This window comes from Gossypium hirsutum, chromosome A09, assembly GCF_007990345.1.
Source record: "Gossypium hirsutum isolate 1008001.06 chromosome A09, Gossypium_hirsutum_v2.1, whole genome shotgun sequence".
Taxonomy (NCBI): domain Eukaryota; kingdom Viridiplantae; phylum Streptophyta; class Magnoliopsida; order Malvales; family Malvaceae; genus Gossypium; species Gossypium hirsutum.
In genome coordinates, this window is record NC_053432.1 from 73,409,310 (window position 1) to 73,426,082 (window position 16,773).

The following is a 16,773-nucleotide window of genomic DNA, read 5'->3' on the forward strand; positions in this document are numbered from 1 at the left end:
TTGTAAGCGGGTCAATTTGCCCGGGTCCACTATAATACAAAATAAATAAAAATTAAACCAAATTAAATGTCCACAAGTCCAAATTACATAACCCAATTATAAAACCCAAACCTAATACAACCCAATAGCCCAGTTACAAGCCCATTTACAAAATAACTTAACCCAAATACCCCTGGCCCAAATGGCCCAAAACTTAAACAAACTTCAGCCAACTAGGAACTCTAGCAGCAAGGAGCGCCGTAGCCCTAGCCTCCAGCGCGCCTCCGTACGACCCCCTGCACGCCTCCGTATGCCACCCTCGCGCCTCCACGTTGCCTTTCGTACCTGCAAGAGAAGACAAAAACAGCACAGCAAAACAGCAGCAAAGAGAAAAAACAAGAAAAAAATTCTTTGTATTTTTCTTTTATTTTCAGCTATATAAAAGCCCTATGTTCATTGTAATAAAAAAAAAGAACCTACGAACGCATACTAGGCAAACGCACACACGCATATTGTAAAAATAGAGAGCAATCCAAAGTCAGTTCTTAAAAAAGGTGATTTTAGATTCATCTTTTCCCGGTTCCATACTTTTCTTTTGATTCTATTTCCCTTTTTAAAGCATTTGAAAATAAAATTTAAAGGTACACCTTACCAAATGCTGTGGATTCCCTTTTGCTGCGTCGAAATCGAAGCATAGAGGGGATCCTAAGGCTGAAAAGTAACCAAAAGACGGGTCGCCATTAGGGAGGTGGATCGGCGTTCAGGGAAAGGTTAAGGTAGGCCAAGGTGGAAAATGGGAGAAAAAGGGGGTTAGGTATAGATTTCAGCAAAAAATGGCAGAGTTCAATTGTTCTTTGGCTTTTAATGGCAAGTGAAACGGCGCCGTTTCAAAAGGAAAGGGATCCGCGCCTAAGACCCGATTCGCTGCCCGAATCCGCGTCTTTTACCTTGAATGGTCAATTTCGCATGCGGTCCTTTCACTTTGTTAAGCCATTCAATAGCGCCTCATTTATGTTTTCTTTGATTCTTCTAGATTATTCCCGAAATTTTTGCGTTTACTCATTCTAGTCCGTGTTTTTTTTAAAACGTTTCATTTGGAATATTGGTCTATTCTCATTTTGAATCCTCGGTTGTTTGCACACGTTTAATTTGGGTCCTTGATTCTGTTTTAACAATTTGATTTATTTATAAATTATTCTTCTAGCTTTGTTTTTATTCCAATTAAGTTTTTTTGGTTAATATCTTGCATTCTTTATGAATTATTTGTTATTCATTTTTTTTAATATGCTGTTCTTAATGTATTACTTTTATTGACCTCCCATTGTTTTAGTTTTTTTTTATATATTTTCTTTTGCATTTTTGAATTATTTTATGATATAATTTATTATTTTAAAAGTTTCTCTACGTAATCTTATGTTTAAAAGGATTTATATAATATTTATCCTCATACCTTTATATTTATATATATACACGTACATAATTTATATTGAATTATTTACTTAAATCCCCTTTCAAACATGTTCATATATTTTTCTTTAAATTTTATTTATACATTATTCATTTCTTTTAAATCCAACTTTGATATTATATATTGTATTTGGGGACATAAAATTAATTTGATCTTACATTCTTTATTAATTCCGCGGTACTTTTACGTATAATTACTTCTAAATCTATCTATGTATATATATGTATGTTTTGTAAATCTATTATGTGTATAATTCATTTCCTAAGATTATATCTTATTATGTATTTTACTATATATTCGTATAATATATATTATTTAAATTTTCTTTATTGTGCATATTGTCAGTTTTAAACAAATGTTTTAATCATTTTGCATGTTATTTGATTCAAATGTCTTCTTTTTGTAACATCTATTTAAAAAAAAACCTTATATATTCTTAGTTCTTATAAATTATCTTAAGTTCTAACATGTTGTTTGCTCATCAATGCATCATTCTTTAGAAATTGTTTTGTATCATATCAATTTTATGTTGTTTGGTATCTCATGGGTTAATTGTCTTTTATATTATTTCATGTATATTTGTTGCATTGTTATATCAATTGTTCTCCATCCATGCTTAAAAGTTTGATTACATTTGTCTTAGATTAGTCGTACTTGATTATTAGTTTGCCAATTGGCATTGTATTTTATGAGTGTATATTACCCTATGTTCTATTTCTCCTTTAGTCTACAAATGCTGCATTATGATTTTCAACTTCCTTTTTTAAAATTTTTTTTATTCCATCTTATTTCAAGTAAAATTAATGCGTTTTAAGCCAGTTTTATGATTATTCATTTAAAAATTCTTTAAAACAAAGACAATGTTCGATGTTTGACAATTCGGGAATCGTGCCCTATCGTGCTGGGTTGCAATTTCTCGTTTGTTCAAAATAATTGAATATTCTTTTGGAATTTCACTCATGTCTTTAAAAAATTCTTTAAAATGAAGGAAACGTTCGATGCTTAGCAATTCGGGGAATCGTGCCCTATCGTGCTGGGTTGCAATTTTCCATTTGTTCAAAATAATCGAACGTCCCTTTTGAATTTCACTCATATTTTCTAAATTCTAAAACAGTGCAATGTTCAATGTTTAGAAATTCGAGGAGTCGTGCCTTACTGTGTTGGGTTTTGTTTTTTTTTCGTTGGGCTAAATAATTGGGCATCCTTTTATAATTTTTAACACATAAACTTTTAGAAGTCAAAACTTATCGTGTTTTCGAGGGTATAAAGGATCGTGTCCTATCGTGCTGGATGTGATGCTGTATTCCTCCAAAACAAGTGAATTTTAGCAACCAACTCCAGCCATTCAAATGTTTCAAAAGGAATCACATTTCAAAAACTCTTTCAAATCTCAGACATAAGGACAATATTTAATTGATTTGGTACCAATTCTGGGCGTAATGAGGGTGCTAATCCTTCCTCATACGTAATCGACTCCCGAACCCTTCTTCTCAAAATTTCGTAGACCAAAATCGTTGTTTTAGTGAACCAAAATGTTTTATTAAAATGACCAAAATTCTTGGTGATCCAATCACACCTAAACAAAAAAAATTGGTGGCGCGCGACTCCATATTTCATTTTCCAAGGTCGATCCCCTTTTTTCTTTTAGTTTAAAAATGGTTTCGACAAACGTAATATAAGATAAAAAGTAAGGTAAACATACCACACCACACCACACCATAGCTTGCCATCTCCTTATTTGTATCACTTTGCTAGCTTGTTACTGCCTCATAGTTTGCCACTTCCCTGTTTGTCAGTTAGTTAGCTTGCCACTCTTTAGCTTAATTAGCTCACCGTTCTTTAGCTTCACCTCCCAGCTTGCCTACTTGCGACGAGGCCTCTTCAAAGATACGTTTGAGGTTTTGTGACAAACTTAGAGGGATATTGTGTCGTTGTGCATTGCACCTAGTTATTCCCTAGTACGTCCCATCAGGGAATTGTGCCTTATAAATATGAAGATAGCCTCCATTTAGTTATCTCCTAACATGTCCCATCAGGGAACTGTGCTTTATAAATATGAAGATAATTTCCAGTATCAGATAAAAAACGTTCAACAAACTTATAAAAAATTGACACAATTGACAGAGGAGAAATGGGATTCACAAGTCATGTAAACTAATTAAGTTATTTTCTTCTATTTTTTCAACTACTAATTAAATTGTTCATTTGCAAAAACTAACCATGCATAAAGTGTGCACTTTTGATTTTCCTACGTAACCAAGCAACTTCCCCGGGGAAAAACATTTGGTTCGGTTTAACATCTTACGTGTATATATATATAAAACTTTATTTGGATAGAAGAGTTGACCAATTATTTTCTTTTTTTTTATCAAAGTGGAAAATCAAGATTTCGAATAACGGCTTGCTTGATCTGCATATTGTTTTATATGAATGAATCCTTGTTTTTATTTTCACCGTATTTTGCGTGAAGCTACTCATCAACCACAAGTAAATGAAGATAGACATCTTCTCGTTTTTACATAATAATAACATGTTCTCTTACTATTTTACAATCCCCTTAAAATGAAAAAATTATAATTCAGACTCATAAATAATTAAACTAAAAGCTAGCATATTAAAAAAGTATAACCCAATATAATGAAATAAAAATGTTTAACCTCTTGAAAAATGAACAAGTAAACGCTTCTGCTGTGAATATTTTCTTCATTTTTAGCTCTATCATTCATTAGCTTTATTAAATAATAAAAATTAATCTGACTGTTTATTTGATTAAATTATAAAAATTGGATCCTTTTAAGAAATGTTTTAAATTTTAAAAAAAATATATTTTTTCCTCCGTTTAAGAATCTAACTCCATTCTAAAAATAACCGAATCTGTTTGCAAGGCATGAAAAGTTGTAACGTAAAACAAATATGTGGGGCTATTACAGCCCACCAAATGAATTTTCCAATATTAAGATGACTCACTTTTTTTTTTATATATAAATAAAGAACAGAAAAACTGAGAAAGAACTGAAAATTGATTAGATTATGGGCTGCAGTATTTGAAGGAGTTAGGGACTGTTCTTTCCCCTGAAAAACTGGCAAAAGCAAAAGTCTCTATGTACGTTTAATGCTAAATCAATCATAGCAACATTGAAAATGCATGATGTATTATTAAAAGTAGAATATATGAGGCCACTTAATACTATATATCGCATTAAATTAATAAATATATATTTTTTAAAAATTTCCATATAAATGCCAAAAGAAGATTTAATTTACAGATGTCTTACCTTTCTTGTCCCATGTGTATATCACTATCCTGATTGCTTTCCATCTTTCGCAACCTCCAATGTCGTCATGTGATGTTATATAATCTAACAGACCGCTATAAAAATGTTGGCAAAATCCAGCTTATCTATTCAATACGAGGAAACAAAAAAAAAAAAAGACATTTGAAGTAAACATTGTTTTATGCTAGTTGCCTTCAATCTTCTTGTGCTTCATCGTCTTGGTCTTGGTGTGTTTGGGCCATGGCTGTAATGAAAGGGCAGGTTCTGGTTTTTGTATTAGCCATAGCCTTCATTGGCTGCGTTGTTTCTTATGATCGTCCTCCTGCTCGCAAGAACATTTCCGTTCTTCAATCAAAGCAATTTTCCTCAACTTCTCCTCAACAGGTAATCCTTTTTCATTTCTCCTTTCATCATACATTCTTTCATTGAATTTGTATATAGATATTATTTTAAGTTTATTATGGCTTTGCATGGCGGATTACTGTAAAGAGGGGAAATTGTGTTCATTGGATATTTTTTAAAAAATCAGATTCTTTTTTTTTTTTTCAATCTCAATTCTCTGGTTTCGTTATTTTCCTTGCTGCTGTAGTTTCATATTTTTCAATTTGGTATGGTGCTAAAATTATGGGGGCGGAATTGCGTAAAAAACGTGACCTGCCCTCTTTTGTATCAACTAGGCCTTACTTTGTCCAAGTTTGCATGCCAACTATGGTAGCTACCAATTATTTTGTTGTTTTTGTTTGAACTCCAAGAGATACACTCACCGGAAATTCTACCATCTTTTTTTCTCTATTTATATAAAGATTCAATATAAAGTCTTTCTGAAAATAGTGAATATATCCGACACTCTATCTAAATTTGTTCATAGCTAAAAATCATGGTAAAAGAATAATGCAAGGTTGGTTTTGAGTAGGGATTTGAGATTGTTAGGTTGGAGGAGTGCGGTTAATCAGATGACCAAATGTGCATCATTTCCCAATTTCCAAACCAAACATAGTGCAATTTCCATAAATTTTAATGGTGGGATTTTCTTGCTGTCTATTAATTAGTGGGTAATGAAATTAACGAGTAGAAGTTAGAGGTGGTTAAGTCAAAGCAGTTGGCCAGAATCACGATAATGGAGTATAATTCGGACTAAAATTAGTACATGGCACGTTTCTTGGACTCCTGGAGCTCATATGGTAGTAATGGGTCTTTTCTTCTTCGAAAAACAATATTTTAAAATTACATTTTTGGACTGCATTGCCTATTATAAGTTGTCGCTTTCCACTTATGGTTGACTTCTTCTAGATTCATGCCATCATTCTCATAACAGACTTAGATAGCTATGGAAATGGCACAGTTGCCAATTCTGTCCTTTTCACTTTTCCTTTGCAACTTTCTGCATATCCATGCATTCGCCTCTTCCCCATATTATGGAAATAACACATACACACTTCAATCAAACATTTGAATAGACATAAATATCGTTCTGTATTGTTTTGTTTTGGTATACACAAATATGGTCAAAACTAATCCAAATACAATGAAACACCGAAATATTGATTGATACAAAAATTAGAGGGTAAGTTTGGTTTTGGAGATTGAAAACGGTGATAGGGACAAAAAGTGAGATTAAAAACAATTATGATATATGTGTTTAGATTTAATTGATAATGTGGTAGTGAGATCAGAATATAAAATGATTACTATATATTAAATTATTAAAATTTGTATTAAATTAAATTATATTAAAAATTATCTTGTATTAATTATAATTAAAAATACTATAATTATGCTTTATTGAATAATAATTAAGATTACATTTATACTAAAAACAAATTATTATTACTTCTATATTAGATTTATATTAAATAATATAGTCTCATTTACTATTTATATTAATTTTGTATGAATATGTTTGATACATAATTCTGTTATGTGCTATAATATAATATATATTAAATTATTAAAATTATGTTCTATTAAATAATAATTAAACATATATTTAAACTAACAATAAATTAATAATTACAAAATAGAGGAATTAATATGATAATTATCTTACTCCGGTGCATTCACTGGAGGTTTTACCTCGGGCCAGTATTTGGGGATCCAGTGTATTTAGACCACCCACTGAAGATTTTCCAAAGACATCTAAAACTCCAGTGCGTTTCAATGGCAATTTTTTTGCCCTTGAGTGAATCCAGAGGAAGGTTTAGGATTTTTTATGCTGATTTAAGACAAAAATATGAGGTAGCAGCCAATACTGTCGATACCAGTACAGTTACAACGAATATATCCCTAGCTACTAAGTTCAAATATGATGCAGGGTAGCATATTTAGTTGGCTTTAAACTATGCTACTATGCTAGTGTAAATAATTCAATGATTATGATTAACCCTTTTGTTAAAAAAATGAAAATTGACTGTTTCAGGTGCATATATCCGCAGTTGGTCCTGATAAAATGAGGATATCTTGGATTACCCAAAACTCAGCTCCATCAGTAGTAGAATACGGTACATCAGCAGAGGCGTACACGAAATCTGCAACTGGAACTTCTTCTTCCTATCGTTACCTTGTATATAAATCCGGTCAAATTCATCACGTAGTCATCGGTCCCTTGGATCCCAACACTGTCTATTACTATCGTTGCAGCTCTGATTCAACCCGCCAATTTAGTCTCAAAACTCCTCCGGCTCATCTTCCCATCAAATTCACCGTTGTTGGTATGTCAGGTTCTAAACACCTAAATTTCTAGTTCTTGTTTTACGTTATTGATTATGCAAATGTGTGTGCATTGCAAGGTGATCTTGGACAGACAGGATGGACAAACTCAACTCTCCAACACATAGCACAATCGAATTACGACATGTTGCTACTGCCAGGGGACCTAGCGTATGCTGATTTTGTACAACCTCTTTGGGATTCATTTGGCCGCCTGGTCGAGCCACTGGCTAGCCAAAGACCCTGGATGGTTACGCAAGGGAACCACGAAGTCGAAAAGATCCCCATCATCCATTCCACGCCCTTCACTTCCTACAATGCACGATGGCGCATGCCATTTGAGGAAAGCGGTTCCACTTCCAACTTGTACTTCTCCTTCGATGTGGCCGGTGTCCACGTTATCATGCTCGGCTCTTACACTGATTTTGATCCTGATTCGGATCAATTCAAGTGGCTGCAAGGTGATTTGGGGAACATTGACAGGGGAAAAACCCCATGGATCGTTGCGCTAATCCATGCACCCTGGTACAATACCAATACTGATCACCAAGGAGAACCTGAATCAGATCTCATGAAGCAACACATGGAAGTTTTGCTTTATAAAGCACGGGTGGATATTGTTTTTGCTGGCCATGTTCATGCTTATGAACGCTTTGTAAGCTTTCCTTTTCATCTTCTTTTTTATTTTTTCCCCATATATTCAAGTTTTCTTATAATTGCATCTTTGTCCCTTTCAATGTCTAGACTCGGGTATACAATGGACAAGCTGATAACTGCGGTCCGATTCACATCACAATCGGCGACGGCGGCAACCGTGAAGGTCTAGCTAAAAAGTGAGTCGGTTTTCCAAAGATAAACATAGCCAACTGTTGTCTAATTTAATCTAAAATGATGAAAACATGTTTTGTTACGAGTTGTTTAGGTATATGGATCCGATAGCCGGAATATCAGTATTCAGGGAAGCAAGCTTCGGGCACGGCCAACTTGAGGTGGTGAATGCAACGGATGCAGTGTGGACATGGCATAGGAACGATGATGATGTCTCAGTTGTTTCAGATACAGTTTGGCTCAGAAGCCTCTCCTCGAATCCTGCTTGTAAATCTTAACTTCTAATCCTATGATACAATTGATTCATTGATTAAAAAAAAAAAACAAATCTCAGAACCATAGGAAAATGCAATAATAAAAGAGGAAATCGTTTTTAAATGATTTTCTATGCAGGTTTACAAATAACATGCTTCCATGTTTTTGAATAATAGATTAAAATTCAAATGATTCTTCAAGAGATTAATGACAAATGTGGCATCGAGCTCAATAATAATATTTGCAATATTCATTTGCCTGAGAGATCATTCCTAAGAACCCGTAGTAATATTAGTGGTATGAGCAATCTAATTACCGCAGTGGTCATGAATAATGGCGTCAGTACCGGCTGCACCCCAATTACCAAAGGAAGATCATCTGTAGACTGTAATGAAATTAAACCATCGCAAGGGTAGGGCAAAAAATAAAACACCATCGTCAGGGAGGTGGCAGAATAAATTTTTACTACTTAAACAAAAACACTTTCAAAACTACTATTTTAAAAGAACAAAAATGTATCATTCTTTTTAAAAATTATTGCTCGAGTGTATTGTAAATGTTTACATATTTTTTAACTATTCATCTTTTTCAAAAAATTATAATCATTATATTTTATATATTTTTACATTTTTTTTTCTCTCTCACACGCGTCTTAAATACAATAGTTTATTTAATACCTTATGGTTCTTATGGCACTCACTTCTACTTATAAGTTGTAGGGAATCACTTCTACTTATAAGTTGTATACGTATTCAGGGGAAGCTAGAAAATATTTTTAGGGGGAGTCGAAATTAAATTATAATTTTTATGATAGCAAAAATATAATTTTACCATTTGAATAGTCTATATTTTTATAACTTTTAAAAGATTAAATCAAATTTTTTTTATCATTTTTAGGAAGATAAAGTGTAATTTTACTTTTACTAATTTAAAATTTTAAAACTTTTAAAGGGCCTAAATAAAAAAAATTATTTTAGGGGGTCGAGGTCCCTGCCAGCCCCTAGATACGCCCCTATACTTATCAAATGGATGTTAAAACGATCTTCCTAAATGGTGACTTAAATGAAGAAGTATATATGGAACAATTGGGAGATTTTTATACTTTTCGAAGTTGAAAATAAGGTTTGCAAATTAATGAGGTCGTTATATGATTTGAAACAAAGGACTAAATAATGTCATCACAAATTTGATACAACAATACTATAAATGGATTCAAACATAATGGGGTTGATAAGTACATATATTCAAAGTTCAGTATGGAATATGGAGTAATGATTTGTCTCTATTTAGATTATATATGCTTATATTTAATAATAATATGACTGACATAAATGAGACAAAGAGGTATCTGACCTTTATTTTTAAAAGAAATATTCAAATGAGGTTGATACGGTATTCGACATTAAAGTTAAGAAACATGGTAATAGTAATGTTCTTAACCAAAGTTGTTATATTGAAAAACTAGTTGCAAAGTTTAAACATATCAATATAAAGGAAGTAAATACTCCTTTCAACTCGAGCATGAAATTGGTTAAAACTCATGATAAAGTAATTGCTCAACTTGAGTATCCAAGTGTTGTTGAAAGTATAATGTATGTCATGCATAGTACTAAACCAAATATAGTATTTACAGCATGCAAAATTGTCTAGGTATACAAGTAAAGCTTATATTATTTAGATTTTTCAGTGTTTTAGAAGGAATTTCTGATGCAAGTAGGATTACTAGTTCAAATGATAATAAATCAACTAGGAGGAGGAGTTGTCAATTGGGCTTCTAAGAAACAAGCTTTCATCTCTCACTCAACCATGGAATCGAAATTCAAAGCTTTAGTTGCAGCAGTCAGAGAGGTAAAATTGCTGAGAAATTAGTAGCCACTATTTTTAGAGCACATAGTGATATATATATATGCATATATAAAATAGAAAGTCCAGACATATTAGCATAAAACATGATTATATTTGAGAATTGATCTCTAATGGGATACTTACCATTATTTACATCAAATCAGCTAGCAAGTTAGCATAATCAAATGATTATCAAGGGATTTGGTAAGTAGTACTACAAAAGAATAAGATCCTTATTAGACACCAAAAATGAGAATCCAACTTTTAATAGTAAACCTCTAATTATTAAAGTTCAAATGGTAAAATAAGTTGTTGTGTGTGAAGCACTAGTAAATCCCATTCTAAATAGAAAATGATATAAAGACTAGTGCGATCCATCATGTGTAGAGTATGAGTTAAACATTCTTAATAGAGTTCATTGATTGATATCTAAGGCAATGGATACAATAAAGGAACTCTACCTACATAAACATAAAAAGTGGTGCTGCTTCAACAAAATGAACTAATAGGTTCTCTTATAAATAAAGGAAAGGATAAGCACACGGTCATATTAATACTAAAAGTGAAAAAAACTTCAGACACAAAAATAAAATTATATGTGGTGTATCTTCAATTTTAATATAAGAAGTTATGGTTAAATATGTGGACACCAATAATTTTATTAAAATTTTAAGCACATTTGCTAATTGGTGGTTAAAATTGAAAGATATCATTTTATATGCATAATTTTATTTGTATAATATACAAATCAATTACTAACATTTTAAGCTAGGAGAGGATTGTTAGTAATTTGCTATGTTTGTAATCTCATATTGAAAAAATATATATAATATTTAAATAAATATTTTATTATTATTTTAGTACACTAAGTATGTTGGCTTACCTATAGGATTTTATGTATATAGTCAATAGATTAGCACTTGGGTTTGTGTTTAGTGATGTGATAATATATATTTTTAATTTTTTGAAATAATTATAATAATAATTTTTTTATCGAAAGTTAAATCCAAAATAATATATTGAAATAATACAATTTTCTTGAAATTTTCACAATAAAGAAACATAATTTTCTATTGAAAAGTTTTATGTTATAGAAAAACACCCATTGTACATAAAGTATGTATTAAAAGACACATGCTATGATGTTCAACCATTCAATCTCTTCATAAGACTCAAATTATGTTGTATTTCTGTTCTGCACTAAACGTAAAATTAAAACTTTGAAAAATATAATCCATGCCTCGATCTTATTTATCTTAATTTTGCACCAAATTATTCCATACTATAAGAAACTTCAATGTGAAAAAACACAATGGTTTTTACAACATATAGCAGTTAGCGATTTTTTTTTTTTGTTTTCCATGAACTGTTCCTTTTGGCTCAGCTTATAATGGCAACATAATACAAGTGGGTTGGTTGAAGCTGACATGGCCAAAAGTAGTTTATAAATTATTATGATAATTATCATATTCTTCGGAAAGGCTGTAGATGATCCGGTGATGGTCATCCTTGGGATTCTCTATGCTTGGAGTAATTAAACTTCAAGTGGGCTTGTACGTATCCAGTGAAATGATGAAGTCTCTCAATCAATATTCAGATTTTCTGAGACCACCAGCTTCTTTTCGTCTAGGCCATATAAATCTGCTATTTATATTTGTTGTCTCATTTTCAAAAGAAGAAGAGGACTGCTCTAATATGTTTTAAACTTTCCCTATCATTTTTCTTTGTTCAAGCAGCTATACAGGCTAAAATGAAGACTCAGCAGATTTACTTTAATATATTCTTTATTTTTAGGTATTAGATATTGGTTTTGCCCTTTTCTCTGAAGAACTGTATAGAATGGATAAAGGCAAGTAATGATGAAAGCAGCAGTTGAGATCCCTGGCAATGATGGCCAGAAAATTGGAACTACAGCTCATGACATTGACTTTAGAGCAGCACATCAAGAAGTTAGATTCCTTTCATGGGTAGAACAAGTATATATTGTTACCAACTTTGTTGTTTTATAAAACCAAAATTCTGGGATTCATAAGTAGCATGTAATAATTTTGCCGGGGATGAATTAATTAAAACGAATTTCCAACCAAATTGTCTTTCGGATTCGTAACATTGGTTATTAAAGTCAAATTTGGCGCCCTTGTATTGTTTCTTTTAGCTGCCGCTATCAAATGTGTGAAATCTTTTGCTTCCTTCTTATGTTTAATATTTGTTATGCATAAAACTGAAACCTGAATAGTGTGCCCACCTTCACTCCTTATGTTTTACTTATATATATATATATATTCAGAATCATTGGTGCATAAGTTTCATATACTATTGGTTCAGGGGTGTTAGTTAAAATAGAAATTTTTTTATTTAGGTCCTTTAAAATTTTTAAAATTTTAAATTAGTAATGGTAAAATTACACTTTGGCCCCCTAAAAAGGATAAAAATTTGATTTGTAAAAATTATAATTTAATTTCGACCCTCCTAAAAAATTATAAAGATATAGGCTATTAAAATGGTGAAATTTTATTTTTACTATTGTAAAAATTACAATTTAATTTCGACCCTTCTATCAATTTTTTTTTGGCTTCGCCCCTGCATCGATCAATTAATAATATGACATCTTATTCTTAAATAAAGCAAAAATCATTTGAAGACTTATAAATAAATAGTAATAACTTTAAACATAATTAGATAATAATTAAAAAATATATTTAAACACTTATTCTTAAATAAAACATGTCACAACCCTAAAATCAAAATGGCTCCAAAAAGCTACCAATTCGATAATAAGATAGTATGAGCTTCTAAATGATCCGACTTGACGTGTTCCGTAAGGTAATGACCTACAAGGAAAAGGGAAAACAAACGGGTTAAGCATATAAAATGCTTAGCAGATTCATAGGCATTAAACAAAAGCTTACCTCAGCATTCAATTAAGAAAAATAAGTTACTAAGTTTGGCATAGTTGGGTAGACATGACAAACCACATATCAATAAGGTGAGTTTTAACTTGAAAATAAAACATATAATACCACAATCACATATCATGCCAATTCATGTCATTTTGATTAACTAGATCAAAACTTATTCAATCATGGAATGAAACAATTGCATACATGCTAACTTCAATACTTTGTTCAAGTTCAAATTCAACATTTCACAAGCGAATATCAAGACCCATTTTAATTTCTCAATTCATGTAATTTGTTTCACCCAATGAACTCTAGTAAATGGACTCGAATACCCGGTATCTCCAATATACCAATTGCTCATTCGAGCTTAACATATAATTGTGTCAAGTTACCAGTCCAGGCTAAATCTTTATAACATATTTGATTATTTGTCCAAGCTGAAAATGCACATGTCAGGTTACCTGTCCGGGCTAAACCTTTAAAACACATCAGGTTATCAATCCAAGCTAAACTTGTGTCACATGTATCTTCAAGTCCACAACAAATGTTGGATCTCGGTAACATCTATAACCAATCCTGTACAAGCGTGCACAAAGCCCTATTGGCAGCCAATCGTATCCTAACCTTTACTAAGTTCACACGGGCCTCTTTTTCAATTATAACAAGCATTTTACAATTTATTCCAATTCTCACCTTTTTCATCAATTCACAATTAAGCACATATATAATTTTCAAATCAAATACAAAAAAAAACCTATAAACAAATACCATATGAACTTACCTACTCAAAACAACAAGCAAATTGAATACTCGAGGACTATTCGACAATTTTAGCTTTTCCCCGATTATCTCCAGTTTGATTCAATTCTTGATCCAAACAATTATTTTAGACAATTCATCAATACCAAACATTTTTATATTATTACATGATATGCATGAACCTAATTAATTCCATTTTTTGAATGCCCATTAAGTTTTTCATTTTATTCAATTTAGTTCCTAAAATCAAAATAACAATATCTTTCAATTTTGAGCTTTGGTTTCAAAACTGATCTCAACCACATACCTTAGGAACTCCTTACTATCGATTATTACTGAAGTTTTACATCAGTTTCACAATCTATTCATTTTAGTCCTTTTGTACAAAACTAATAATGAAACATTACAATCTAGTCCTTTTTCACATCTAAGCTTAAAATTTATCAATTTAACATCAATTTCTTCAAGAAATCAACAATGGAAACTTTCAAAAACTTTAAAAATTTTACAAATTGGTACATGGGCTAGCTAAATCAAGTTCCCATAACCTTAAAAACAAAAAAATTATAAGAAAACAACTTGAATTACCTTAATAATTGAGGACCGAATGTAAAGACTTCAAAAAGGGTTTTCTTTCTTTGATTTTCGGCAAGAAAAAGATGGAGGAAGAAAGATTATAAGTTTTGGCTTAAAGATAACTTATAGTATGATTAGTAGTTAATTAACTAGGTTCAATTAATTTAATTGTAATTAATTAACAAAAACCAATAATTAAAATTATTTAGTGGAGAAATCATCACCATCCACCAACCATAATAGAAAATTGGTTTAATTTCTATTTTAGACCTTTGACTAATTTCAATTTAAGTCCCTATGTCTTTGGTCAATTAAAAACTTATAGCGATAAGACTTTTATAATTTAGGCTATGTACCATAATTAAACAATTAGTAGAAAAAATTAAAAGACTAAACTTTAATAAACATTTATATCAACTCTGTAAACATTCATATTTAATATTTACAAACCCAATTTACAGAAATGGGGTTCCACAACCGCTTTTTTCGGCAGCACTAAAAATCCGACTATTACAATTCTTCTTAGACACCTTAGTGACTTTATTGGCTAGGATCTCTTTAACACATTGTTTTGATGGTGGTTTGGTGTTAATGGATGCTCTAGTTGATTGGTTATAACTTGCATCTACATGGTTTGGTGATATGGTTTCAAGTTGCTCACATAGAACACAAGGTGCACCTTCATTCACTTAGGCAACTCAATATTATAGGATGCATTCCCTTCCGATAAGATTTTCGCCAGCCTTTCATTCTTCCTCACTAGTCTATGATCTTGTTTTCTAAGGAATTAAAGTTGTTAGGAATCAATATAACCAATAACTTATCTCCCACACTGAAGTGTTGTACCTTTCGACCCTTGTCTGCCCATTTTTTCATTTATTTGGAGGCCTTTTAAAGGTAGGGTCAAGCAATCTCTATGTTTTACATCCATTCTTTGTTAAGATTGAAGGCATGAGATATGGAACATTCTAAGTTTTTGCTTAGAAGTAATCTCAAATGGACTCTTGTTGGTGTAAGAACTTTTTTTAACAATGAAGCAAAATTGGGCTATATCTAGCAATGTAAGTCAGTTCATCTAGTTTGTTTCTACAGAGTGCCTCAATTACTCTTCTAATAACCTATTTAACAATTTTTTCTTACCATCAATTTGTGGATAATAGTTGGATGAGATATTCAAGTGCGACCTTAGGATCTTAAAGAGCTCTCTCCAAAAGGTTCTTATGACTCTTGCATCTCTACCAGTGATATTCTTTCTTTATCATGTCCCTGATGTCCAACATCTAGGTGGAAAAGTCCCTCACGTACGCACATATCATCCTTATTTGAACCATCTCTATGAGCTTTCGTGCTACCATGTATTCCATATTTTTAGGGATGAATTGACTCTTTTGACTCTTGATTTTTGTCACCCTAAGTTTTGATGTAGCATTTGTCATTGATGAACTTCAAACGCTACCTCAACTTTGCATTACTCGCTAGATAAATTGAGGCCATGATCACTTCGTTTTCCATTGAATTAGTGGCACTACCTTGAAATATTGCTCCATATTGAACAAAAAGTTCTCAAGCTCTTTGGCATCCCTTGCCTTTTTGTAGTAGCACCTTAGCCCTTTTGCCCTTGTCCATTGAGTTGGAACTCGCCCTACTCATGACCATTTGAAGCACACCGATGTAAGCCTTGAACTCTTCAAACACTCGTTGGATGATAGTTTTAACATCCCTTGTTTTGTCGCCTTAGCGGTTCATGGCATCGAATAGCTAAGGCTGAGCAAGAAAAACTTAAAAATTGAAAATCAATTATGAACCAAAGTGTTTGAACTTTTGGAATACAAGTTAAACAAATAGTAGCTACCGAAATTGAATTGAATTCTATTTTTATTTAATTTATAATTAATTTAATTATTTAATGATGTAAAAATAATATTTTATATTTAAAATAGTAAAAATAACTTTGAAAGTCTATATAAATTATTTTTGAAAAATGAATAATATTAGGAGTTATTGATCATTCTTTATTTACTAAAAAATATTTTTTAGGAATATTTATGAAAATATTTTCAAAATTTACCAAATAATGTCTAAAAGCCATAAAACAAACATTGTTTTCCCAAAATAAATTTTAAAACCCAAAACTAAAAAATAGTATTTTAAAGGTAAGAACTAAATTGGATTGAACAAAACT

General features: G+C 31.5%; 1 protein-coding gene and 1 long non-coding RNA gene across 2 annotated transcripts; one reads left to right on the forward strand and one right to left on the reverse strand.

Annotated features, from left to right (window-relative positions):
* On the reverse strand, window positions 1-1,103 carry LOC107889549 (uncharacterized). The gene is made up of 2 exons (XR_001681774.2): window positions 632-1,103; window positions 1-324 (listed from the first exon to the last, which is right to left on the reverse strand). It is a non-coding gene; the product is annotated as an uncharacterized lncRNA (long non-coding RNA).
* A 3,610-nt stretch (window positions 1,104-4,713) lies between these two features.
* On the forward strand, window positions 4,714-8,634 carry LOC107889547 (probable purple acid phosphatase 20). Its single transcript, XM_016814015.2, has 5 exons — window positions 4,714-5,106; window positions 7,139-7,430; window positions 7,509-8,083; window positions 8,173-8,261; window positions 8,351-8,634. Exons 1-5 carry the CDS (start codon window positions 4,963-4,965, stop codon window positions 8,532-8,534), a joined length of 1,284 nt encoding a protein of 427 aa, XP_016669504.1. The 5' UTR covers window positions 4,714-4,962; the 3' UTR covers window positions 8,535-8,634.
* The last annotated feature ends 8,139 nt before the right edge of the window (window positions 8,635-16,773 follow it).